The 25883-nt window shown below is 46.1% G+C and overlaps 1 protein-coding gene across 5 annotated transcripts in view; it reads left to right on the forward strand.

Annotated features, from left to right (window-relative positions):
• The window catches only part of LOC128419385 (malonate--CoA ligase ACSF3, mitochondrial-like), a 112297-nt gene that overhangs the window by 28074 nt on the left and 58340 nt on the right, over positions 1-25883 (forward strand). For all 5 annotated transcript variants that reach the window (XM_053400012.1, XM_053400013.1, XM_053400015.1 and 2 more), the window contains one exon: positions 8311-8437. In XM_053400012.1, coding sequence (XP_053255987.1) covers positions 8311-8437 — 127 coding nt within the window. The remainder of the gene's footprint in view (positions 1-8310; positions 8438-25883) is intronic.

Below are 25883 nucleotides of genomic sequence, written 5' to 3' on the forward strand. Positions count from 1 at the left end.
TTCAGTATGTGTGTGACTACACACACGGACATCACACCAAACCCAGAAGTGATCCAAAAAGTCACATAAAGGAATGGAATGGAGCTGGGATGGAACGGGGTGTTTGCAGGCCTTTTCAGTGTGTTTCAAATATAAGCGATTTCACTGGCACGTGCGGTGCCTCGGAACGCAGTAGTAGTAGTAGTAGTAGTAGTAGTAGTAATAATAATAATAATAATAATAATAATAATAATAATAATATTTATCCCTTCCCATCTGGCTGGGTTGCCCCAGCCACTCTGGGCGGCTTCCAACACATATAAACACATAATAAAACATAACCCAGAACATTTGTGGTATGAAAAAGTACAGGATTTCAGCAGGTAATCACTAGTCATTCCCCAACTGGAAATGAAGTGGCATGACTGCTATGGAACTTTTGCAAACGGCATGACATATAACTGCCCTGGCCCCAGTACGATCGTGAACGCAAATCATTGTGAACGCAAAATCACAATAAAAAGGACATCTGGAGGGGCTCTCTAATTTTATCAGCATTGAGGGGCAGGAAAGGGTTAATCCCCCCTTTCTTCTTTGTTGCTCAGCTCTGGATATTTCATCTTGCTTTGTTCACTGGGATGCATATTTCATAGGCTGTAGCTTCCCAGCTGGCAGGAGCTTGCAAACTCTTGGAGCATAGCGGGTATTGTCTGTCTGTTTGTTTGTTTATTTTTAAAGCCGCCCCCCCAAACTCCGCCACCATTCTCCCCCTCCCCTTAAAAAGGGGAAAAGAAAAGAAGCGCTTGCTTAGATCCAAGAGCCGAACTCTGAGCCTTGGCAGTGGGGCGCTGTCAGCAGATAAAACGGGCTCTGCAGCTGCACAGAAATGCCACGTCTCCTAACTGGGAGATTTTTGAGAGTGAGCAGTTTTGTTGCTACAGGGGCTTCAGGAAGAGAGGAAGCAACATGTGACTAGATGAGTGGTGGAGCACACTCTTCCCGACTTTAATTCATGCCATCTCCCATTTTTAAAAAGAAGAAGAAGAAAGGGCCGTGGAGCAGGTGACACCAAGGGCCTCTCTCTACCTGAGCCCCCGGAGAGCTGCTATCAGTCAGAACAGACTGCACTGGCTTTGATCAGGGCTGGGGAACCTGTGGCCATCCAGATGTTGCAGGAGCATAACTCTCATCATCCCTCACAACTAGCTGTGGAAGTTGGAGTCCATGTGGGGTGCAGGACCACACGTTATTCCCCGCCCCAACTGAGATGCGCAAATAGTCTGACCTTACTTCCTACATAATTGGAGATGCTAGGATTGAACCAGTGGGGTGTAGTGGTTAGAGTATTGGACTAGGACTAGGGAGACCTGGGTTCAAATCCCCGCTCAGCCATGAAGCTCACTGAGTGCCCTTGGGTAAGTCGCACACTCTCAGGATAACCTACCTCACAGGGCTGTTTTTGGATAGAACGGGGAAGGGGGGGAACAGTGCATGCCCCCTTGAGCTTCTGGCGGAAAAGTTGGGATATAATTGTAATATTAAATAAATAAAATCTGGGGCCTTTTGCATGCAAGGCAGCTGCTCCAGCTATGGTCCCTCTGGGAAACTATGCCCTTCCAAGGAGCCCAGGTCTGCCACACCTCATATTGGACTCCCATTATTATTATTTTCAAGGCCAGTGCAAATGGATGCACCAAGATGCATCTTGAAGAGCTGTGCTGGAGCTGGATTAAATATTTAGCAAATTGTGAGTGCAGGGAATGTTTCCTTTCCAGTGGTGAGCTGGTTAGAAAGATTAGCAAAGTGGACTTTTCCCCCCAATGAAAGGCTGCTGCATTCTGCATTACTCAGCAGATGGCATTTCCCTGCAGGGGTGGATGGAGGAGAGAGTAGCAGCAGGCTGCTCCAGAGCCAAAACTTGGCCTTGTGCCCTCTGGGAGAGCCCATTTTCTGTGGGACTGGTGGTTTTGTGGATGCTAAGAAGGAGGCACCACAAATGATGCAGAAGGGTATTGTCTTTTTGATTGGCATAGGCCATTAGTTTTTCCAGTGTGTTTTTAGTGTATGATTTCATTCTGCTAACCTGCTCTGCTGTTTTTTGGGGGTGTTGCTGTATTTGGGATTTGTTTTTGTATGTTCATTTATGGCAGGGATTTTGAATCATAAGAAGTATGATTCGCCTAATCCAACCCCCTGCTCAGTGCAGGATCTGCTACACAGGAATCAACTATATAACTATATAACTCCTGACAGGTAGCTTGTCCATCCTCTGCTTTAAGTATTTCCTGCAAAGGAGAACTCAGCACCTCCTGAGGCAGGCAGTTCCGCTGTCAAACAGCTCTTATCATTAGGGCTTTTTTTAAAAAACAAAACCTTAATGTTTAACTCCGCTTCCTCTACAAATTTCCGCTCAGCTGCTCTTGTTCTCTGGAGCAACAGGGCACTTCTGCTTCATCCTCTGCCCTTCAGATATTTGAAGACAGATGTTTGTATTCTCTTCTCTTCTCTTCTTCCTAGGACCATTTGCTGTGTTGGGTTGCCTGTTTTTACCTTTCATAAGCCACTTGGTGATTGTGTGTGTGTGTTTTAAGCAGAAAAGTAGAGTATAAATAAATAAAGGATAGACTGGCATAAGAATAGGCAGGCTTTTGAATTCCCAGTATGACAGGTCCTCTTCTGATCTCTCTCATCTCCGAGGCATGCCTGTGAATTAAAATTAATCACCTCTTTAAAACAGAATAGACAATGATTTAAACCATGCATGGGAATTTCTGGGTCATTCCAACTGCCTCCAATTCCCCACTTGTGAGCACTGAATGTCTTGAGGAATGCAAATTGGTTCAGTTCCACGAGCAAAAAATTGGGTTTTGGACTCTCTGCTTTTAGATTTGTGTGTGTGTGTGTGTGTGTGTGTACACACACACACACAAACAAACATACATACATACAAAAACTAGATCACTTGGCTATTGCATTACAGATTCTTTACCCATGCAAATAAAATCATTATTGATGATTTACAGATTGGGCCAAGTATTTAGGATCTCTCTCCCGTATGCTTCCTCTCCTTTCTCCTCCTCCTCTTCTCATTTCGTTTTCTCCCTTCATTTTTAAAAAATGTGAAACCTCCCAAAATGAAAAGCGAATTGATTGCATTATTCTAACCCTCCTTTATGAAAAGTTACCGTTGCAAAGCCAGATGTGAAATGTGGCTGTTGCAGATTACAGTCTGGGCTCTGGGTGACTTTTTTCTTCCCTCTTCTTCTCATCCTCGGTGTTGTCTCCCCAAGGAGCTGAAATCTGCCTTCTCTCCAGCAGGAGGGAAATGGCGCTGCCTTGCAATTGCCTTCTGTAGCCTCTGCTGCAGGACACGCAGCTCGTAGCAGAGATAATGCCGCTTGTGCGGAAAGGGGGCTTATGGGGGGATTTTTAATTACAAATGGGTATGAGGGACCAGGTTGCCTAGGAGATGGGTAATGTGCTGCTGAGCGTTTTACTACTAGCAAATCTGCCAGAATAGACGATTAAAAGTTTATTGCTTTATCTGATGCCTGGATTGGTGGCCTTGTGAAAAATAAGCCCCTTTGCTCTTAGCTCACCCCATGCAGAGCCACGGCAGCAGGCAGGATGCCGCTGGCCAAGTGGCGCTTGTGCCCCAGGGCACAGGTGAGGTGTGTTTATTGCAGAAGTCAAAAAGAAGCTGGCTGCCTCTGCCTTCATCTGCTACTACTTTTCCCCGTGGGGAGCTGGCAAGCGAGGGTCCCGTTTCTGCCAGCTTGTGTAGTATGACTGGTTTCCCCATCATTCTGTTGAGGCTAGGAAGCTGTGTGGCGAGGCAAAGGCAGGTTAAAGGCAAAGTGTCCTGAATTAACAGGGAAGCTATCCAGCAAGAAGTCATGTTGGAATGCAGGTGGCTGGGCAGAAGAAGGTGTCACAGCCTTCTTCTGCCCAGGCAGCAAGTGACCAATTTATTCACTTGCCCAGTCACACCCATCCTGTTGTGGAATAACAGCAGTATCCTGATCCAGATTACGCGTTGATTGGTTGTTGCTTCGTTCTTCTGCATAGGCCTGATGCCGACAGATGAGGTGGGCATGAACAGGTCCTGACGCAGGCAAATGGTTCTCCTTTTGTACAGAAGGTTGAACTGAATGACTTCTGTGGACAGCATCCTCTGGATGACAACTCTTGTTCAAGGCATGCACAAGAATATAAGAAGAGTCCTGCTGGGTCAGGACCGAATGCCCATATAGTCCAGTGTCTTGCTTCCCACAGGGACCAACTCGATTGCTCTGGGGAATCTCCCAGCAGGGCATGAAAGCACTGTGGCAACTGGTATTAAGGGGAACTTGGAAGTTCCACACAGCCATTCCTCCCCCTCACAGCAGACTCAGGTGGTGAGTGCCAACAGAAATTAATCCAAAATGGGGCCAACTAGAAGGAGGTGCCAACTTGCTTGGGAGAACTCTTGAAGTTTGCAGAAGTACAAAAATTACTTTAAAAAAACAAACCATTTTTAGCCCCCCCCCCCAAAAAAAACAGTCCAAGAAGGACTGAGCAGCCAAGGAATGTTGAGTGTCTATTTACAAAGAAAGACGTCCTAGAAGAGGCCGTGGCTGGCTGGAACCTAGAAGCAGAGCACTGCTGTTATCATGAGAGGTGAGGACCTGCAACCCAAATATTGCAGCGTATCTTCCTCCCATTAATAAGACTTGCTGCCCATGAGTTTGTCTAAACCATCTGACCTTGTGGAAGTCATAACACTTTGTGCCTGTGAATTCCATAAATAGATCACACACAGTTTTGAGAATGTGGACCTTTGCAGTGGTGGTGGTGCCTTGTAGTTTGTCATTGGTGAGCCCTTGGCTAATGTGGATTTAACCTCTCTCCTCTGGTCAATTCCACCCCCCATCCTTGTCATCAATAGCATATACCGAATGTTATGCGCCCAACTGCCTGTGCCTGTTCCATGGCAGGTGCTGTATGGCCAGTGTCACGTGGCCATGTCAAACCAGGAGGGGGGCGCTGACTAAGAGCTCCCTACTGTTTTTTTCGCTCTGATTAGAAATTGTTTATTCAGATTTCTGATTTTTGTTAAGCAAATGGATTAATAAAATGACTCATTTATGCAGACGGCACAAGCAGAAATGATTTTCTCCTGCTTAACTCCCCACCCCCCCGCCAAGAAGAAACTTCCTAGTATTCCTTAAGTACTTTGATTCAGGTAATCATTTAATTGCAAATATAAACCAGCAGTGCAAACCCTTTGCATTTTTAACCAGTGCCAGGCGGTGATGATGGTGGGAGTGGGAATATGCCATTCTGGAAGTGCTTCTTTAAAATTTAAATTTTATTGCTTTTTCTGCGTGCCGCCGCCGGTGATCTTGGAGAGCACAGCTGGTGCGTTTACAACCACGTCCCACTAGGAAGATTAGCATTTTTTAAAAAAACTTTTTGCTGCCTTTGCTTGCTCTTTGCAGGGAATGCTGGTGCCCATGCATGGTGCCTAAGCTTGACTCTTCTCTAGAGCAAGGGCACAATCCGATAGGGAGCATCTCCTGTGTAAGGAAATGGCATAAGTTCCCATGGTGCCATGAATTTTCGAGGGACTCTCATGGATTTCAAAGGGACTTGCACAGGAGATGTGCCCAACATGTTACGTCCAAGGACAGTAAGTGATCTTGGCTATCTAAATTTCATGATATGCAGTCTATTTTGACTCTCCCACCTCAGTACAGGGCTTTTTACCTGGCAACTGGCAGCATCTCCCAACCAGAGGAGTTCCCAGAGGCCATGGTCTGCTGAACATACAAATTTCCTTGGTGGTGGATCTGACAGTCTCCTCTAGCATTCTCTCCAGTAATGGTCAGCATGAAACAGGACACAAAGGGCTTCCCTTTGGTTTGTCTCCATCATTTGTTGCCCAGAGGAGGTATGCTTCAGTCTTTAATGAAAACTGCCTGAAATAATGTTAGAAGAGCCCTTCTGGATGAGGCTGAAGGTCTCAGGTAGTCGAGCATCCTCTTTCACACAGTGGACAAACAGGTGCCTCCCAGATGCTCACAAGCAGGACACAAGAGCAATAGCCCTCTCCTGCTGTCAGCCCACACAGTTGGATGTACATCAGAGTGCCATATAGGTATCACAGCTAATAGTTATTTGATTTGATTACATTTATATCTCACCTTTTCCTCCAAGGAGCTTGGCTAGTTGCTTCTGATATCTGGAATCCCAAGGTGTACTTCTTCGGCGCACAGAATTTCCATTTAATTATTGCAGCTGATGGATACAGCAGTGTCAGCACGCAAATTCAGAGCATCTAGTGGCTGGTGAATGGGTGTGTTAGCCAAGGCCTCAGGCAAAGGGCCATAGCTCAGTGGTAGAGCATCTGCTTGAGAACCCGGATTGAATTCCTGGAGAGCCTCTGCCAGTCAATGTGGACTAGCACTCAGTAACCTAGATAGACCAATGAAATGACTTGGCATAAGTTCACCTGTTCCTTGAGTAGCATGAATAATAGAATCGTAGAGTTGGAAGGGACCTGAAGAGTCATCTGGTCCAACCCACCTGCAATGCAGGATCTCCACTAAAGCAGCCCTGACAGATGCCCTTCCAACCTCTGCTTATAAACATCCAATGAAGGAGAGTCTACCACTTTCCAATGGAGTCTGTTCCACTGTAACTTACAAGAATATTGGGCTTATGCAAGTGTTACATTTAGACATAGACATCCTGTAAAACAAGTGAAGACCATAACATTGCTGGGCCAGAGCAAAGGTTGTCTAGCCAAGTCCTTTGCCTCCAGCAGCACTGATGTCCATCTCCAGTTCCTCTGCTGCAGTTTTTTCAGGGCAGCAGGCTTTAGGGCTATCCTGGAACTCACCCGTAAACAACTGAGCCTTGCCTGAGGAAAGTATCAGAGAAAAGCTCTCACCTCTCTACTAGCCACCTTGGCTGCCTGCTAATAGAGAGGTAACATTGAAGCATTGAAAATATGCATTTTATAATCACCCGGATTTATTCCTTCAGAGAGTTTATTACAACCTTTTTATTTTCATGCGTGGCAAATGTAATCTTATCTGGCGCGCCGGCTGGCCTAGCTCAGCTTGCTGAATCCGTTTTGCGGCGGAAAGCTATCAAACGCCAGTCTTCCAGGGCACACCGTGTCTGCATGTTAAAGTTGCTTGAACGCATTAAAGCAGCTGAAACGTGCATTAAAATATGGCACTTGGAGAATAGGATATCTATGCAATTAGCCATCTGATGCTTTCAACAGCTGCTTGTAAGTTAGATCCGGTGTATCAACAAAAGGGTACCTTGGAGATTTTGAAGAAGAAAGGAAAGCAAGCTTACTGGCTGCAGAAGAAGCCCTCCATTGGGAACTTCAAGGGGTTGTTGTTGTTGTTGTTTTGAAGGGATGTCAAGTTTGTGGATGTGCCATAGATGCACAAGCATCTTGAACCTCCATTTTAAACCTCCCCCCGGTCTTTCTGCCTCTCCCCCCACCCCACCCCCTGCCACCGCCTGTAGTGTTCAGGCATTGCAAGCTGATAGTGCCAAACTGGTCCACATGTTCCCAGGCACTGGGGAGCACAGCTACGAACCCTGCGAGTTCAAGAAGCAAAATCCTATTAAGATAACGTCACGGGTTTTCTGTTTTACTGTTTGCAAGCCAGCTGTAGTATCACAAAATGGCACAACAGGGAGGTGCCTGCTGCCAAGGAGCTGTGCTGTAGATAAGATGGGGGGGAGCATTGAACCTCTGCTAGTATCCAAGTTCAGGTGATAAGGAATTTGGAACCCATCCAGCTTTTTGATTCAGACAAGCAGGGGTGCACAAACTCCGCTGAAACTCCCTTTTGCCCATCTGGCTGGGGAATTGTGCTGCTGCTACCACTATGCCCACACCATATTCCCAGGGCATAGGACATGCTGCATTTAAATGAAAATGAAAGGGTCAGCTTGTTCTGCTCACTGCAGTGCAAGATGACACATTATGTAGGTCAGCAGCACTTGGGTCCTGAAACTCCAGGAGAGCTGGGGAAGGCAGGATCTGAAGCCTGGTCATCTTCTGCACACATCAGCCCTGTCATGAAGAGTCAGCAGCCTGGGACTTGGCTATCCACATCCGGACGCTGACCTGCCATCTTTGCTCTAGGACCAGTATTGTGAAGCAGGATAGGTCTGAGAAGGCTGCAGTTGCTACGTCATGCAGGTGCCTTGGGAGGGTCAGGATTCCCTTGCTTCATTGCTAGAGTGCAGCTGTTTTGGGTTGATGGGTGCAAGCAACTTGTGCTAGCAGTGGAGTACATGGCATCTCTGTTTCCCCAGGTGACCCCAGGTTTGGACGACAAAGAAGGGGAGCTCTTTGTGAAGGGGCCTACGGTATTTCTGGAATACTGGAACAGACCTAAGGAGACCAGGGATGCCTTCACTCCTGACGGCTGGTTTAAAACAGGTACCTTGATTGGGGAGGTGCTGGAGCGCCTCACTTTGCATGCAGAAGATTCAATCCCTGGCAGCACCTCCAGTTAAAAAGGTCAGGTAGCCAGTGGTAGGGCAGTCCCTTCTGTAACTGAGACCTTGGAGAGCCACTGCCAGCCAGAGAGATGAGATGGACAGAGTAACTGACCTGACATAAGACTACTAACTACATTTTTTATAGGACCCCCAAGTGAGAGAGTCTTAGTGCAGTGTGCCCTGTGGCAAGACTCCTATATATTGGTTCATGGCACAAGACTATGGGAAAGATCTTCAGCCCTGGTTTGTTTGGCTGGGAACCAGGAGCTGATGCAGCACTTGCGCCTGGCTGCTGCTCGCACAAAGTTACTGGACTAGTGTTAGTAATATTGATATATTAATACAGGAGTAGACATCGTGGTGTCCTCCATCTCCAGCAGCCCCAGCCAGCGTCACTAATGGTCAGGGATGATGGGAGTTGTAATTCAGCAACATCTGCAGGGCACCGTGTTAGCTAAGCATAAATTAATATATCATTTATATCTCTTGTATGCAAATAACTCTGGACTTGCCTAACTCAATTTGCCCTTGCAACAAGTCAAGAGTAGCATAGTTCCCGTTCGGTGTCCACTTATCTTTCCTGTTCCACGTTGAGCAGGGATTTGAACCCAAGCCCTGCTGGGACCTCCTTGTGTTCTGTCTGCAGCAGTAATATGGTTAAGTGGTGTTTTGCCCATAGGGTTCAGTCAAGGATTCTCCACTGATCATATGAACCCTTGGCTGAGTTGAGTCTCAGGAACTAAATATCCCCATCCCTGATGGGGACGCCATACAGTTGTGCCCTAAAAATGGAATGGTTCCTTCTGCTAGCTCCATGCCTCTCCATCCCTCAGCAGAGCCTTGGAATGTAGGGGGACCCGTTAAGAGTTACATTTTGGCCTCTCAAGTCTCTTGACCCAAAGCCATCTTGTTTTTGACTCTTTCCTATTCCTGTTACTAGCGACAGTGTAAGTATGTACACATGGGACATTTGTTCTCTCTTCGTTCAGCCCTGGTTGTCATTAATCTTGTAGGCTGCAGAAAGCTTGGGTGTCTGGTTAATTTCATTCCTGTCACTCAGTCTATTCCCACCCCTGCCCAGGTCTTTGTTTGCACACAGGGGGCACTTCCTTTCTGTATCGCTGCTTGTTTAATGTAATTTGGGCTGAGGAGGAATGTGAGAGGAAGACAACTCTCATGCAGCATGGCACCAAATAAAATGAGCTGCAAACCAACAATGGCCCCAGTTCAAATCTCATCGCTGTGATAGTTTGCTGAGTGTTCTAGATCAAGTGGCTGTCAGCGTCTCATCTGCAGTATCAGAATAATATGCTGGCCTACCATGCAGGCCTGTTGTATGGATTACAGCAGGATAACATATGTGAAGCACTTTGGACAGTAAAATGCTATATGATAATAACATTAATAACCGACTTAAATGTTTCAACCTGACTTTCTGGTGCCTTCTCTGTGGCTTTACTGTGTGTATTCTATTCATTTTGTGGTTGGTTGGTTGGTTTTGTGACTTAAATGAGAGCTGCAGTTTGGCAAGTTTTGCTCATGCCGCAGTCCTCCTGTGAGCAGTGAGATTTTGCGGCTTGATGTTAGTGGGCAATGCAGCATTGTGGGGCAATCCGTTAAAAAAAAAAAAAAGAACGAAAGGATTTTTAAAAAGTTGACCCTCCTGATGAATATTTCAGATGCAAACGAATGGCATGCATTAATTATTGTAAAGAGATGTCTTTAGGAGAAAATGATTTTGAAATTCAGTTTAATTTCATTGTAATGCATTGCAAACAGGAAGGGAGTATGTGTGTTTAATTGGCTCTCGGGGGTATGGCCTGGAAGATGCCATGCCTTTGTCACAGACCATTAGCGATACAGACTGCATAATGAGAAACTACAATCAGCTCACAGCTGCTGGCTCCTACGGGGAGAGAATGATATTAAATGGAAATCAGTATAAATTAAACTTAACCCTTTCGCTGGGCAAATTTTAACTTCCAAGCAAGAAATGCTGGCAGCGGGGCGGTGGTGGGAGAAAATGACAGCTCTTCTGAATTAGAAGCAAGTTGGAGAAGCCTCAGAAGCCACCCTCCGTCCTACCACTGTTAATCTCATTTGACACAGAGTGATGGCATTTTGATTGTTTCCCTCTGGTTGCACCCCACCTTCCCCTCCCCCCAATTTTCCTCCTGTCCCCTTTTGGATCCTTTGAAAAAAAATAAATGGTAGGCAACATATTTCCAGAGCTGACACCTCTTGGTCCGCAGTGAGATGCAGGTTTGCAGGTGAGACTGCCTTGTTAGCTATTCAGAAAACTATGTATTTTGTATGGAGGCATAGGAAGGAATATAGGGAAGCTGTCTTTCAACTGAGCCAGGCCACTGGTCCATTAAGCTCAGTATTGTTTACACAGGCTGGCAGCCAATCTCCTGCATTTCAGGCAGGAGCTTTCCTCAGCCCTACCTGGAGATGCCAGGGTTTTACCCTGGGGCCTTTTCCAGGTAAAGCATGCATCACAGTCCTTCGGTACACGAATGCTTCACCGAGAAAAGACCAGCTCTTCAAACTGAAAGTCGTCCTGAGCTCCCCACTTGTATTCTGGGGTTTTAGCAGATACTGTCCTTGTGTCTTGAAACTTGATCCCCGTAGCAATGAGGTCTACAAACTTTTTTTTAAAGAAATAGAGCAAATAATGAGATACTGAGAAGGTTGAATTCTGCTGTTGTGCTGTGGGTGCACAGAACATACCCAGCCATACCCAAAAGACTGAGGAGCAGCATGCTCTTCCTCTTCTATCATTATGAATCCCAGAGAGGTACCTACTCCAAAGCATTTTGTAGCAGCAGCAAAATGAGTTCTAGAGGAAGCATTTGAATGAGTTAAACAGAGTTAATTACTGCCATGGTGTTCCAAAGAATGCAAATGAAGCAGATTATAACTGCAACAGGGGCATTTACTGACACAGCTCTATCATGGCTTGGGGAAAATACCTTAAAATCCTACTTGCCAGCATTAGAGTCTTAACTGCTCATGCAACCAGGCACTCAGGATTTTTCCAGTCCTAGTCACAGATAAAGAGAAAAGATAGAGAAAGCAGCAGTGAACAAGGGAAGGAATTATACTCAACCCACCCCCGAGCACAATTAAAAGGCAACCTGGCCCCACCAGACCCACCTTAAGTCTGAATACGGCCACTTATGTCCCCCCCTTCCCATCCTGGGCATGGGGCCCAATGTGGCAAGGCTGCTGATGAGGCATTCTTCAAGGGCATGTGGAAGCTGGCCCTCAGTTGGGGTGGGAGCACAACTGGAGCAAAGTAAACCTGGCGACGGTGCGCTGCTCTGCCTCTAATAACTTCTGAGCCATAATTGAGCATTTTGCTTATTGCTAATGACAATCCTAGAAACCAGCAGGTCAGCAAATGAAGAATAATCGCTAGCAGAGAAAGCACATGCAGATTCTAACATGCTGCACTTGGTGATGGATTGAGCCACATTAAGATGGAGCTCCAAAGTTCTAGGCAGATAGGGTAGCTAAAGTCTGTCAGGGTCAGAAAGAGAGCTAGAGGTGGGAACAAATGCCCCATGGATATAATGGAGGGCTGTTAATGATGTGTGTCTGTGTGTGCTTATTTATGAAAGGAAATAATGTAGCTGGCCTTGGCTCACCTTGCAACTGTTCAGGCTCTTACTTATATAAAGAAGCATCTTCTTCTGCGTCTTGACATGCCAGTAAACAACCCCACATATGATGGGCTAAAAACTTATGGTTGCCTAGCTGTGTGTGAACAACACTCTCTCTGTCATTGGCTGAGCTTCTGTGGTGTCATGAAATGTTCACTAACATTCTGACTTATCCATGGAATGATGACAAAGTGCGTGTTCCTGTGAGGGATGTGAAAGGTCACTTTGGTTCAGATAGACCTTTATACATGAGCCCCATAAAATGCAATAAATGCAGTCCACATCACGAAGACCACTGTTCTCCACAAGAAGAAGTGACCCAGGTGAATTCAATGTAAGTATTCACAAAATCACTCAAGCAGTTACATGCAGCATTCTGAAGTTCATGAAGAGTACGGTACTACCTAAATTACAAAGTGCTACGAAATGGTGGGGCGAAAAGCAGCACTCCTTGCGCATTAGCATCATGTCCACGGTTTCATAAATCCAACTGTTGCTTTTGTGTTCTCCCAGTACCTTGAAATACAGACATAGTCCGCCAGGAGCTTTTCCTGCTGTAACTCTGTGGAAGTGAATATAAGAGCGCAGAGTGGCTACACTAGTTTGGTTGAAAGATGGGCTTTCATCTTGAGTGTCTGTGTGCATCCCCCTCCCGCTGTGCAAAGGATTTCTCCCAAAGGAAAAGCACGCTGTGCAGCATGAGTGGCAGGGAGAGGCAAGATCATAGAGCTATGTTCTCCCCGAGGATAGGCTCGCTCCATTCACATTTGCCCACACGTCTAGGAAAGTAGAACCTGGGAGTATTTGGTGAGATTTATTTTCAATTACAGGGTGAGGCAGAGACATGAAATAGTGCCGACTTTGAAAGTGGTGCATAAATCCTGCAAGCAAATCCATGTATATCAGCTCCATATAATAAGACTTTATTGATTGCTATATTGTATCTGTCAGAATAAAACTCCCTTAATGCCTGCATCAGGGCCAGGAAGATAGAGGCCTTGGCTGGTAACGGAATCTGATTCAAGAATCAATGCAGTTTGATTAATATGTCGTTAAGAAAGCAAGAGTTATTTAACTTGTTTGATGCGGGCTTTAAACCGATGACTCATTTCTATTAAGCTCCCCTGCTTTTGAGCTGTGCAGAAAACATAAATGCGATCAATGTTGCTCTTTTGCATGTAACCAAATCCTGTATTTTGGTATTCAGAGTTTATATTACAGTTCCTTTTACTGAAGTCCCTGTTTCTACCTCTCAAATGCATTTCTTATAGGTCCAAAATAAATATTCGCATACCTTAAGCTTCCAGGACTGGCCCAAGACATCTTGCAGCCTGAGGCAAAGGATAAGATGGTGCATGCACACACAGGGGAGTTGACCGGACTTGTGGTTGAATCTTGCCTGAACACAGATGATGAGACAACATTGTCCATGATACCTGAGGGTAGCAAGCTAGTTTAAGGGGCCCAAGACAAATTGTATAACACACAGTGATCTGTCTTCCAGTCAGGGGGATACCGTCCCACTGCCCAGCTTCTGCAGCCTGCAGCAGTTACCTCTCTCTGCCTAATAATGGGGCTGCCTGGCAAGTTTCTGCAAATGCATTGTGCACCACACAGAACAGACTGCTTGATTTCACCATTCTGAGAATCTTAATTGTTGTTTCTAAGTAGCGAAGGCACCCAGAGGATGCGAGAATTTTTTTCCTGCTATTTCTGCAGTTTTCTGCTTTTCTACCCAACACTCTCTGACATTTTACAGAGCACCTTGAATATCATTGCTTTTAGGGATCACAGCTGTAAATCAGACACATTTTGGAGTGTGGATTGCAGTGTGGATGATTCCATTGTTCAGGTAGGATGCAGGTTCTGTCTGTTGCTTTTTACATTTCTCCAAATTTGGATGCTGCCTGCTGCTGGTGGACTGTGAGCACAATTGAGAGAATACCAAAAAGGGGGCAGCAGGGGATTTTCAAATCATGAACATGGCACTAATGTGCAATGATAGTTATTTTAAAATCTAACATTTCTTAACACTTTGCAGTTCAGGAACTACTAAAGCAAACAGCTGTCACTGTATTCCTCACGAGCCTCAGAATATATTTTCACAGCAGATAATTCCCCCTTCATCTAAGGAAAGTAAATCTGGTAGAATCCACATAATTATCCTCACCTGTGGAACTACTTGGCAGTATCCACTTCAGTCATTGATGGATTTCCTTCTGGCAGGTCAAGTTTTAAAATGTTTGGACCTTTGAAGGTAACCGACCAGGACTTCTAGCAGTTCGAGGGCAGAATGCCAGTGCTCTGCTAAACTCCTGGCCCTCCCCCAATGGCTCATAGAAGAAGGATAAATTATGCAAGATTTGCAGATGTGCCTGATTTGCAGAATCCATTCAGGTGTAGAATAGATGTCATATTGGCACAGAATTTCAATCTGTTCTGTGGTTAGCCCTGAAGGTTCTGTTCATTCCCCAGTGAGTCCTTTTGCCCTTCAACCCTAAGAGGATAGAAGACCAAAAAAACAAAACAAAAACACCCCTTCACTTGAGCTTGGCTGGTCTTGTTCTGTTCCCTTCAATGCCAGCTAGCACAGAGAAGGCTAAGCAGATGGCACGCCGCAATACTACACTGAGTTGGCAGTGGCTTTTTCTGGCTCCTTCCAATCCCCAGAGAGAAGCAGGTGTTCCCCACTCCGGGGTGGGCATTTGTTTCCATTCATGGGCGTTCACACCTGAGATAGGAATCACTTGCGCCTGTTCGGCACAAGCTATAAATAGGAACATGTCTAATTAAAATCCTAGCATGCAATATTTTCCCCATGTTTGTTTACATTGTCTCTCCCAGTCATAAATTCGATTAATACTATTTTTTTGTTTTAAATTATTGCTTAATTATGAGCTCCTGCAAATGTTGCATATGACTTATCAGCAGGGTACGCCCGCTGCATGAAATACACACGCCCAAGGCTGGGAAGAGGGGGAGCTTTCTAGTAGCTAGAGGTTGAGATCCAGAGAGTGGCCTGGTGGGATGATGTGATTAACTCAGATGGACTGGGAAGATCTGCTTAGCCTTGACCTCTAGGATTATGTCTCTTTTGACATATCCTTGCCTATGGATGGTCCCCTAACTTAATTAGCTCCAGCAGAAAGGAACTGAACTCTAGCTTTGCCCAGGGATGGGAACATCTGGCTTAGGGGTCACGTGCAGACCTCAACTTAATTTCCTGTTGGTTGTGGGGGAGGGACAGGAATGGGGGGGCTTGCCCACCACTGACTCTGCCCCTGTCCATCACTGGCACACAGTCCCCAATAGATTTCTCGCAAGGGAATATGATAGAAGCAAATGAGGAATACCATTACTGGGCCAATAACAACACCAGGGCTTCCTCGGTTCCACAGGAAGGACATCACTGCCTTGGAAGCCATTTCTAAATGCCCAAATATATACATAAATACATAAGAGGCCGCCAGTCTGGGTTCCATCCCTGGCATTTCTGAGTAGGGCTGGGAATGTCTCCTGCCTGAGACCCTGGAGAGCTGCTGCCAGTCAGTGTATACAGTATGCACTGAGATGGATCAATGGTCTGACTGAATATAAGGCAGCTCCCTGCATTCCTAAATAGGACATTAAAGATGGACATTCCCTGGACAAATCTGTATTTGGCCTTATAGCTGCTGTACTTCAATCAAAAGAAACCCTGAGACCATTGAAATGAGCAGCTGCAAAATTGGAATTCATTGAATAATATTATCCAGTCTCTCAGGATAGTATGGGTAGTTACTGCACAAAGAAAATGTAATTGTCCCTCATTTACTGTTCAAGCTTTGATGCACTAGCAAGCACAAATTTATGTTTAGATTGTGCATTATATTTACGTTTTCAAAGCCAGCTATCAGAATATATGGTCTTCTCTCTCCAACTTAGGTTATAACCAGCTATGCCATAACCTCAGCTGTTCTTTTCCAAGCAATGGCCACAGCAGCATGGAGGTTCTGACCCAAGCAGGAGTTCAGGGTCAGGCAGGGCAAAGCAGTGCAAAGTTCTGGTTTCAACAAGGCAGGGTCAAAGAAGACATGTTTACTTTTCCCAGGTTCTAGTAATAGAAGCCAGGTATGTTCACATAATAAGGGACACGGGTGGCGCTGTGGGTTAAACCACAGAGCCTAGGACTTGCCGATCAGAAGGTCGGCAGTTCGAATCCCCGTGACAGGGTGAGCTCCCGTTGCTCGGTCCCTGCTCCTGCCAACCTAGCAGTTCGAAAACGCCTCAAAGTGCAAGTAGATAAGTAGGTACCGCTCCGGCGGGAAGGTAAACGGTGTTTCCGTGTGCTGCTCTGGTTTGCCAGAAGCGGCTTAGTCATGCTGACCACATGAAGCTGTACGCCGGCTCCCTCGGCCAATAAAGCGAGATGAGCGCCGCAACCCCAGAGTTGGTCACAACTGGACCTAATGGTCAGGGGTCCCTTTACCTTTACCTTTATGTTCACATATAATTGGTGTGGGGGACCTTTGGCATTTGATAACTACAACTCCCATCATCCTTTGCCATTGGCCATTCTTGCTGTAACTAATGAGAGTGTACTTTTGAAGAGCCAAAGGTTCTCCACGTTAGAAGGAAATCAGCAAGATGCAGATAGCACTTTGGACAGCTCCACTGCGAGCTTAGGACTAGGTAGCTGAGCAAGACTCAAATTTTGCTTCAGTAACAGGCAACCCCAAAAGAAACATTAAACACAGCTCCATCTCCAGCTGTGCCTTTGGTGAGAGGAGTCTCATCAGTTAAATTACCTAGCCTGCTTTAACGTGTTTTGACTCTAGCCACACAGAGGTGACCATGATTCCACTGAGGCCTCTGGCCTGGAGTCAGAGAAAGGCAATGGAATCTCCTCAAGCCAGAAGGGCACTGTTGCTATGGGCTGCTTTTGTGCCAGCATTTTTAGAGTTGTAGAACGTGATAGTTCAGGGGCTGGCTCTGAAGGTGTTTCACTCTTCCATGCAGAAACTTCCTCTGAATCCATAGTATTCTGGAGTCATGACACAACCGTACACGTTGAGTTCCATTCATACAGCTGATAAAGGTTTTCTTTCTTTTTTCATTTTCTGTTATTTCATGTAGCACACTCACATCTTCAAGACTTGGCAGGTTGGTTGGCAAGGGCCCACTGTGGCTCAGAGGTAGAGGTGGGAATGTCCCCAGTCTGAAACTCTTGGAAAGCACTGTAAAGAATATTGAGCCAACTCTGTAGCAGGCAACATCCTATGATCCTCCTCTTCCTTGCATGTAAGGAAAAACAGCATCCCAAAAATGGAGGTGGGGGTGGAATCTGATAAGAAATAATATCACAGTATCCAGGGCTTTGTTTTCTCAGTTTTTAAAGCTTTCATCCCCTCTCCCCCTCCTCCCCACGCTGCCTTCTGTCACCCCAGTGTCTGGAAGCAGTGGCTTTGTTTGCAACCTCCCCAGTTCAAGGCCAAATGCCTTGTAAGCAGTTAGCCTTTTATTTAACTCGTGTTTTGCCCAGCCAGCTGATAAGGACATGTGAAAGAAGAAGAAGAAGAAGAAGCCTCTGACTTCTAAGGGCTTCCAATTCCTTCCCACTCTGTAATCCTGGGCAGATAACATCATTGGGAGTGATAGCCCCAGGCTCTTTGCTTTCAACAGAAGCCTCCCTGTGGGCTTCACTCAAGACAATTGAGAACATATTTACTCAGAACTAATGGCATTGTGATGGAAGCAGAAATGGGGGGGAGGAGGGAGGGTGGCTGCAGCGCTTTGCTTACAGTGGTTGAGAAGGAAGCTTCTCTATTTTTAAATAAAAGGGCTACTTGGACACCTTTTGCAGGGAATCCTCTGCACTGCTGCCACTATGCCCACCCGCTGCTACCTTGGTGGACTATTTAACAATCCTGCTCATTCACGAGAGACAACGGGAAGGTCACTGCATGGGCGTAGCGGGGAGAGAGTTATTGCTTGCTTTAGCTAGACGTGTAATTGATCCCGGAGCTGTTCTGCAAAGGGCAGGAGCGGAGCAAAGGGGTTTTAACTCCAGCATCTTGGTTATTGCAATTACTTTTTGCCAAGCTTCAGCCTCTCAAGCTGCTGAGTGGCATGGCAGACTCTCTTTTTTCCTTTTCACCATCTGCAGGGATGCCTATAAATACTTAAATGCTAATGTGAGAGAAAGTAGAAAAAGGGAAGGAAGGAAGGAAGGAAGGAAGGAAGGAAGGAAGTTTCCTATTTATGGTGACCTGTTTTTTTCTCTAGAAACTCTCCACAGCACCTTGACGGAAGTTGACAGGGAGGAACATTTTTATTTCATAATACAAGAACTCAGGGTCATGCAATGAAATCAGATGGCTGGAACTTCAGGACTGCCCAAAATTATCTGCATCCCAGAGTACATTGCATAATTAATTTATGGAACTCACTGCCACAAAATGTGGTCTTGTCCACTGGCTTCGGTGGCTCTGAAGGGAATTAGACAAATTAATAGAGGATGGATCTCTTGGTGGCTGTTAGTCATCATAAGGGGGACATGCAACAGAATGTTGCAATGCAAAGTACTCCTTTTCAGCCTGCTAGGCAGCCAGCCATGTCTTCTTTCAGAATAGTCCATTCCATTCCACCTCTTTGCTTGTTTTCAGTCTTCCTTTCCTTCAGTTCTAAAAGTCAGCCAGCATTCCATGGCCCCTGTGTATGTTCAGGCCTGGGCTTTTTTGGGTCTCCTACCCACCTCTCCTTAGAGACCCCCACCGCCCAAAAAAATGTACTTCTGTAAATCTTTTTGTGCTTGTATGGTGCTATCTTGACTGCATAAGGCTTCTTTCAGAGAATGAGTTTGCCATGTGGAACCATGTTTAGAGGCAGTATGCTGCTGGGGAGCAACAGCTAGTCTGAAGAGAGGGCTATGTGCCTCTATGGATGGATATGGCTTAATGGGGGGGTGGAGAGATGGATTGTAAAATATTTTGCCCTACAGCTAAGAGACAAATCACCATGTAGCATTCCTAGGAGGGTTGGGTAGTTGGCAGTTCAGTCAGCTCTCGCTTAAGAATAAAAATAATAATTTTACTATTTATACCCCACCCATCTGGCTGGGTTTCCTCAACCGCTCTTGGCGGTTCCCAGCAGAATAGTAAAAACACCGTAAACATTAAAAACTTCCCTAAACAGGGCTGCCTTCAGATGTCTTCTAAAAGTCAGATAGTTGCTTATATGTAGGGAGGGTGTTCCACAGGGAGGGTGCTACTACCGAGAAGGCCCTCTGCCTGGTTCCCTGTAACTTCACTTCTCACAGTGAGGGAACCCACAGAAGACCCTCGGAGGAGGACCTCAGTGTCCAGGCTGAACAATGGGGGTGCATTAAACACCCAGTGCAGGTATAGCCCTTTGGAGGCCCATCCTTTTGGGATACCAGATTTGCACCTGATCTAATTTTAAGGTCTGCAGTCTACACACACACCAGAGATTTCTGCACATTCCAGTGACTGATCTGTCCTTTCTGCCTTCAGGGAGAGGTGACAGGGCCAGTACGATCTGCACAACAAGGAATCAAGGCTCTGGCACATTATAAAAAACCACCTGTGCTTCAAGGCAGGCACTTCTTGCTTTGCCCACTTCCTCAATTACCAGCTTGACTTTTGTGTGCCCAAACCCTATTGCACAGGGAGCTTGCCATGCAGGTCCCTCAACAGCACTATTAGTGGTTAGTAGCCAAATGGAGATGTAGGAGTGAGTGGCTTGGCATTCGTCAATGGAAGGCTACCTTTTCTGAGGCTCCTGCCTCCTAGGTACCTGAAGCAGGTGTGTGAGAGAGAGCTCCTCTGCAGCCTCTCCCAGAACTCTTGGCTTGCCTCCATCCTGCCTCTTGTTGAGGAAGAGCTTATTAGCAGAGTTCTCTGCAAAAAAAAAAAAAAAAAGCCCTTGAGTGGGTTTCCTTTTCTGTCTTTCTGTTGTTCTTTTTTAAAGGTGTAAATGCCAGGGGAGGCTCTACCAGCGCCTCACATTCTTTCATCTCAGCAGGGCTTTGCCCTTTCTCGCAGCATGACTCCGACAGCAGGCTCTGTGCTGCTGTGCACAGAATACAAACAAACTCACGGAGTTCGGAGCATGACAAGAATTCCATTGCAGGCAGGCAGGATGCTGTGTGCTCCAGGGTCCTCCATTGCGAGAGCTTCTGAGATCCGCTTCCCTGGTTAACTCCTTCTCTCCTGGCCACGGAGTCCTGACATCCAGGAAGGGCAGCAGAGCACAGCTTCTCCTCATGGAGAGTGTGAGAAATGGAAGGAAAAACAGGGCACTCATAAATATATGCGGTTGGCATAGAAGAGGTGGACACCAGCCTCTGGGTTTAAAATACAGTCACAGCTTTATTGATTAGATAGAGTTCATAAATGAAAAACTGTGACCAGGACATATGTCAGAGGTGTCTCTTTTTTCTGTCCAAAAACATCTGAAAGGTTGCAGGTTCCCCATCTTTGGCCTCGAGATTTTTATTATGTTAAGCAGTATAAACTTTATTTTAATAAATACATAATAAACCTACATGCCTTACTGTCCCACCTGCCAATTGTGATTGGTATTCAATATCTCATAGCCTATAGAAAGGTGACATGCACCCACCACACCGCAAGGAAAGGGGAAAAAATATGCCCACTCCTAGCTGATAATCCTGCCTAGTTCGTCTTGCCTAAAATCTGGGGGAACCTGTGAATGGCTGTGTCTTCTGTGCAGCCTGCTGGCCACAAATGAGTCTCAGCAGGGTGAAACCTAGATACTACGAGAGGATGGACGACTACAATGGAGAATCAAGTTCTTTATAAGTATTGATAGATAATAAGCAGATGGCAAGGTTTTGAGGAAGGTTTGGACTGTCCTTTTGTCCTGTCTCCTTTCCCCACAGAAGCCTTTGATGCTTTATTAGTCGTTGCAGCAGTAGGAATCCAGAAGACACCAAGAGTCTATAGGAAGAGATGCAGAGGGAATCTCTAGCAGCCACCTCAAGCCAAACTTTCCTTACAGTGTGTTATGTTTCAGGCAGCAGTGCCTGCTGCTTAGGTGGGATACAGCTAGGAGATCCACAGTCTGGTGATCAGAGTCTGGTCAGGCCAGGGTAAAAGTGCAGCAAGGCTGATTAGCAGACAGGAGTCAGATTCTGACATATGTGTTCAGACAAACTGGAAAGTCAGGTTTAAGACGGGGTTTCCCACCACACCCCCAACAATGGACCACTTGAAAATTGCTAAGGATCTGTGTGGATTTTCATGCCTGTTGTAATCATTGTATTGCACGGTGCTAGATGCTGTGTTGTCTTTATTTGTGTGTATACAGACTACCCTCATGGACATCTCAGCAGACCACAGCTGGGAACCCCTTATCTAAGATATGCAGAGCAGGGAGACGGTCAGCACCATGGAGAGTTCCAAGTGGAGTTTGGACTAGAAGCTAGTCAAGCTATATTTGAATGTTGCTCCAGCAACTAGTCTCCTCTGACTGAGCCTTGAGTAGGGTTTTGGCTTCTTTCAGGGTGTTGGCTCTGTTGCCACAATGAATGAGGCTTTCACCTTTAAAGGGACCTTGTTTGCTCTGGGAGTCTTTGACTATAGCGTGGTGGTGAATTTGGAGCAGGAATCTGAGGACAGAATGCAGGCCAAAATGGGGCTGGCCTCATGGTCCTTCCTGGTGACGAGAGTTCAGAGGAGAATAGGGGTATCAGGAATTATTTGGAAAGTCAAATCCTCTCCTGAGAGTTTTTCTTTTTCTCCTCAAGGAGAAAGGAATCAGAGCCCCAGTTGGTAACACTGGCTGTTTTCTCAGAGTGGTGTTACTGAAAATGAGCTGCATTCCTTGGGGCATGTAGGAATCTTTCTGCCTCCATACAGTAATCTCAGAGTTAATTTTATTAAAGAAGGACTAGGATATTGGTTGCGAAGAAGAAGAAGAAGAAGAAGAAGAAGAAGAAGAAGAAGAAGAAGAGAAGGAGGAGGAAGAACAGGAGGAAGAAGTTGTTGTTCAAATTCTTAAGAAACTGGATTCCTCATCTCTCGTTTTCCCTGCACTCCCAGTTCAGTTACATCCCTCTCCCTGAAGACTTGCTTGCCTAGCTAAGCCTTTCCTGAATGTTTTTTTTTATCTCCTTCCCTGCCCACTCACTTCTCTCTTCCCTGCCATGTCCAGCAATATAGGTTGCAAGCCCTCCAAGCAGATACCATACTGGTTCTTTGTCTTCTACAGCAAACATTTGGCCCTGCATAAATGAAATATAAACTGTGTCATCCACCCAGAGCCAGGAATTATGATGGGGATCCATAGCTAGACATATTAGGGGTAGAGGTGAACTGTGAACAGGAGTGGGAGTAAGTTATTTAATCTTAAAGGAAATGTACATTAAGCAATTAGAAGGAAGATCTGAACCACCAGGGGAGTGAAAATCTGCCCCAGAGATAGTCAGGGGACAGCAAAGAAGTCTGATTAGTATTAAAATGGATCTTGGTGAATTTATGAGTGGTGTATAATTTCTTAGTCTGAGGCATTGTGTCACCTGCAGAGTTCTGGAGCTTTGCAAATTGATGAGTGATATAATTTCTTATTCTGAGGCATAGTCGTCACCTGCAGAGATCTGTCAGTTTTTCTCTTCCCTCTTCCTCTTCACTTATTTTGGATTTTAACTCGGGACTTGGATGCACACGAACAGGAGATGCAACATCACATGGTCCCCTGCTTTTGACACAGTGAACATTGGTTTCACTTTTGGCTTCCTGGGTCTTATTTCGAGTTACAGTTCAACTGGGGTACTGGAGGAGGGCAAAAGAGGACATAGGCAAAAACGTCTCATGGATATTCAAGAGGGTTGTGGATCAGAAGCAGCTGGTGGAAGACTTATTCACAAAGCACATAGTAAAATATGGAACACGCTCCTGTGAGATATAGTGTTGAATCTCACATCCTGCTTGCAGGCTTCTCGTGGGCATCTGGGTGGCCACTTGGAGAACAGAGTAATGGAGTCTTTGGCTGACCCAGCAGGTCCCTACATATTTACTTATGGCTGTTCACATTGTCCACTAATAAATAAGATGTTGCTTTCTGAACCCTAAGGAGATTAAATGCAAGGAAGAACCTCCCTGCTATAGGACCAATTTCATTTCAAATTATTGTTACAAAATCTGCCAGGCTTTTGTTTGATGGAAAAGTTGACCAGACATCTGTTGGACTGGGAGAGGGAAAGTCCACTGGATTCTCACTCCCTCCCCAATTCTTTTCCATATTCTCTTTTAGCATGAGGTGACAGCCTCTTGACAGGTCAGGGGGGTGTCCGATGTGCCCCACAATTTAATTAACATGGCACTAGAGAAAACCAGGCTGATGCAATCATTCACGGGTGCCTGGGAGACTCGGCCCCTGATGGATGCTGCACTTTCTCCTGCAGCTGCGTGGCCCACGTACCATTGAGGGGAGCTTCATCTTGTCCAGGCTGCTTGCGTGCTCTCGGTGCCCTCCCTTTCCCCCAGTGTGCTATAAATACATTCCCTCAGTCCATCCCAGCACACTGTATCAATCTTGTTTAATAGACTGGAAAGCTTAATGCGCGGTGGCGGGTCGCGGGGAGCATCGGGGTGATGGATTGTGCCTTCCCGGAGTCGAGCACCGTTGATGTATAATGAAATATTTATGATTTATTCCGGCTAATAAACTGGAATGAAGTGTGTGATATATGTGAGCAGATGGGGAACTATTGATGCAGCTTTCATTTGGGGAGTGTGGGGAGGTTTATGTCCGTAACACACACGTACACACATCACAGACCCTTGCATGCCATAAACTCTGCACCTCGCATGGCTGTTGTGGGGACAACCGATTCCCATCCCGTCATTAATCTCTTACTCCTTCCCTCTAATTGTTTGTCATTCTGCATCCCCTCCCGCACCTGTTCTCCACAAGCCTCCTTTTGTACAGAGTGCCTTTTATCCAAGGGCTTTGCTGCTCTCTCTGTGTTATATGTGAGCCCTGAGACTCTGTCCCTGCACTGGAATTTTCAGAGTGTGGCACTAACACCTCCTGGGGCAGTTTTCAGCCGTGGCTGTTGTCAAGTCCAGCAGGAGGCTGGCATAACCCCGGCAAAGGATCCCTTTTGGAGCACTGTGCTGCTGTCCATGGTTTGCTCTTCACTGGAGGCTGATCCATTTGGATGAATGGTCACTGCCCCTTTGACCTCAACCTGCCCCACCTGCCTGCCTTCTTTCTTCCAACCAGTCCAGGGGATGGCAGTGCCCATCAACTTCCTCCTCCTCAGTCTCAGTATTGCCCTTTTTTAGAATTCCACAAGGAAGAGGAGGAGAAAACTAGAATTAATTGTTGCAGCCTCTTTGGTTCCTCTGACTGTTGGTTTCCCTGTCTTCTGCCCTACCAGTCCCAGTGGGAACTAGTCACCAGTGCCCCCAGGCAGGTGCTTGAGGTGGCAAAGACAAAAGGAACAACCCTTTCTCCTCCCCCACCTCCACCCGCCAACAGAACCAGAATGTTTCTCCAGTTCAAAGCATCTTGCACACCCCTGGATGCCCTTCACTTGGTGCCATGAAAGACTTGAGGAGTCTGTTCTCCACCCATCACATCCTCCACGAGCTGCCCCTCCAGCTGTTCCCCTCTCAGACTAATTAGTTGCATTTGCGGGATAATTTCAATATCTCTCTGATGAAAGCCACCAGAGGAGCACAGAGATCTGCTTCTGCTTCTGACTGCTTCAGAGGAGACCTTCCCCAAAGGGGGCGGGGGTGGGAAGGGAGATGTCTCTGTGCTGAAACGCCCAGCCTTATCCTGTTAACATGCTAGTTCAGAGAGCAAGGGAGCTCTCCAAGTAGCAGGCCTCTGCAAAGGAATCCAGTAGGGAAGATGCCTCATTCTGTCTGTACCTGCTCAAAGTGAATGATCTCTGTGCTACTGAAAGAGTCTGGCAGCTGGGAATTCCCTGGGAGAGTCTGTCAAGCAAAGGAAGACATTCTCAGAAGTCGAAGAGGGACCTGGAATTCTCGCTTCCAGGGAAGCTCCTACCGCCCAACACTTTGGAGCCTAGAGTGGAAGGTGCAAAGAAGCAGAGAGGGGAGCCCTTTTCAAAGTGTCGTTGTTTCTAAAGGAAGGAAGTTGCAACAGCAGATCACATCTGCTTTCAATGATATCACAGGCCTGCACTGGAATCTTTGTGACTTCTCCTGTTGCACAGCTTGTTGCAGCTTGGTACATCTAGGAATATATTTGACAGAATATAGCAGGTGTATGTGGATTGCACCTAGTCAAGGAACTAGGTAAAAAAAGAGGGTATTCATTAGGCACTATTGAGCCTTTTACTATGATCATGTAGAAGCCATCAGCCCTTTCCCTCTCTTGTTTTGATTTTAAAAAAGCAACCCACAAATTTTCAGGTGTAAAAAGTTCAAAGAGGCATGTCACCAGTGTAATGACAAGAGGCCTGTAAAATGTAGCAGCACTGGGGGAGAATGAAGAGGTGCAGGGGTGCATCTGCACAGCTATGCTCAGTCCAGTAATAAGGTCAAAGCAATTAACTGAACGCTGCAGTTCAATAGGAGGATTGAACTAAATATCCCCCAGTACCTTCACTACACAACCTCACTGTTGAAGCTTCTGTTCTGGGAGGCCTTCATAAAAATAGAGATTGCTACAAGTGCTTAGATGCTATTTTTGTTGTAATTGTCTAGAAAGATGCCT

The sequence above is a fragment of the Podarcis raffonei genome, chromosome 8 (genome assembly GCF_027172205.1).
Source record: "Podarcis raffonei isolate rPodRaf1 chromosome 8, rPodRaf1.pri, whole genome shotgun sequence".
Classification (NCBI taxonomy): domain Eukaryota; kingdom Metazoa; phylum Chordata; class Lepidosauria; order Squamata; family Lacertidae; genus Podarcis; species Podarcis raffonei.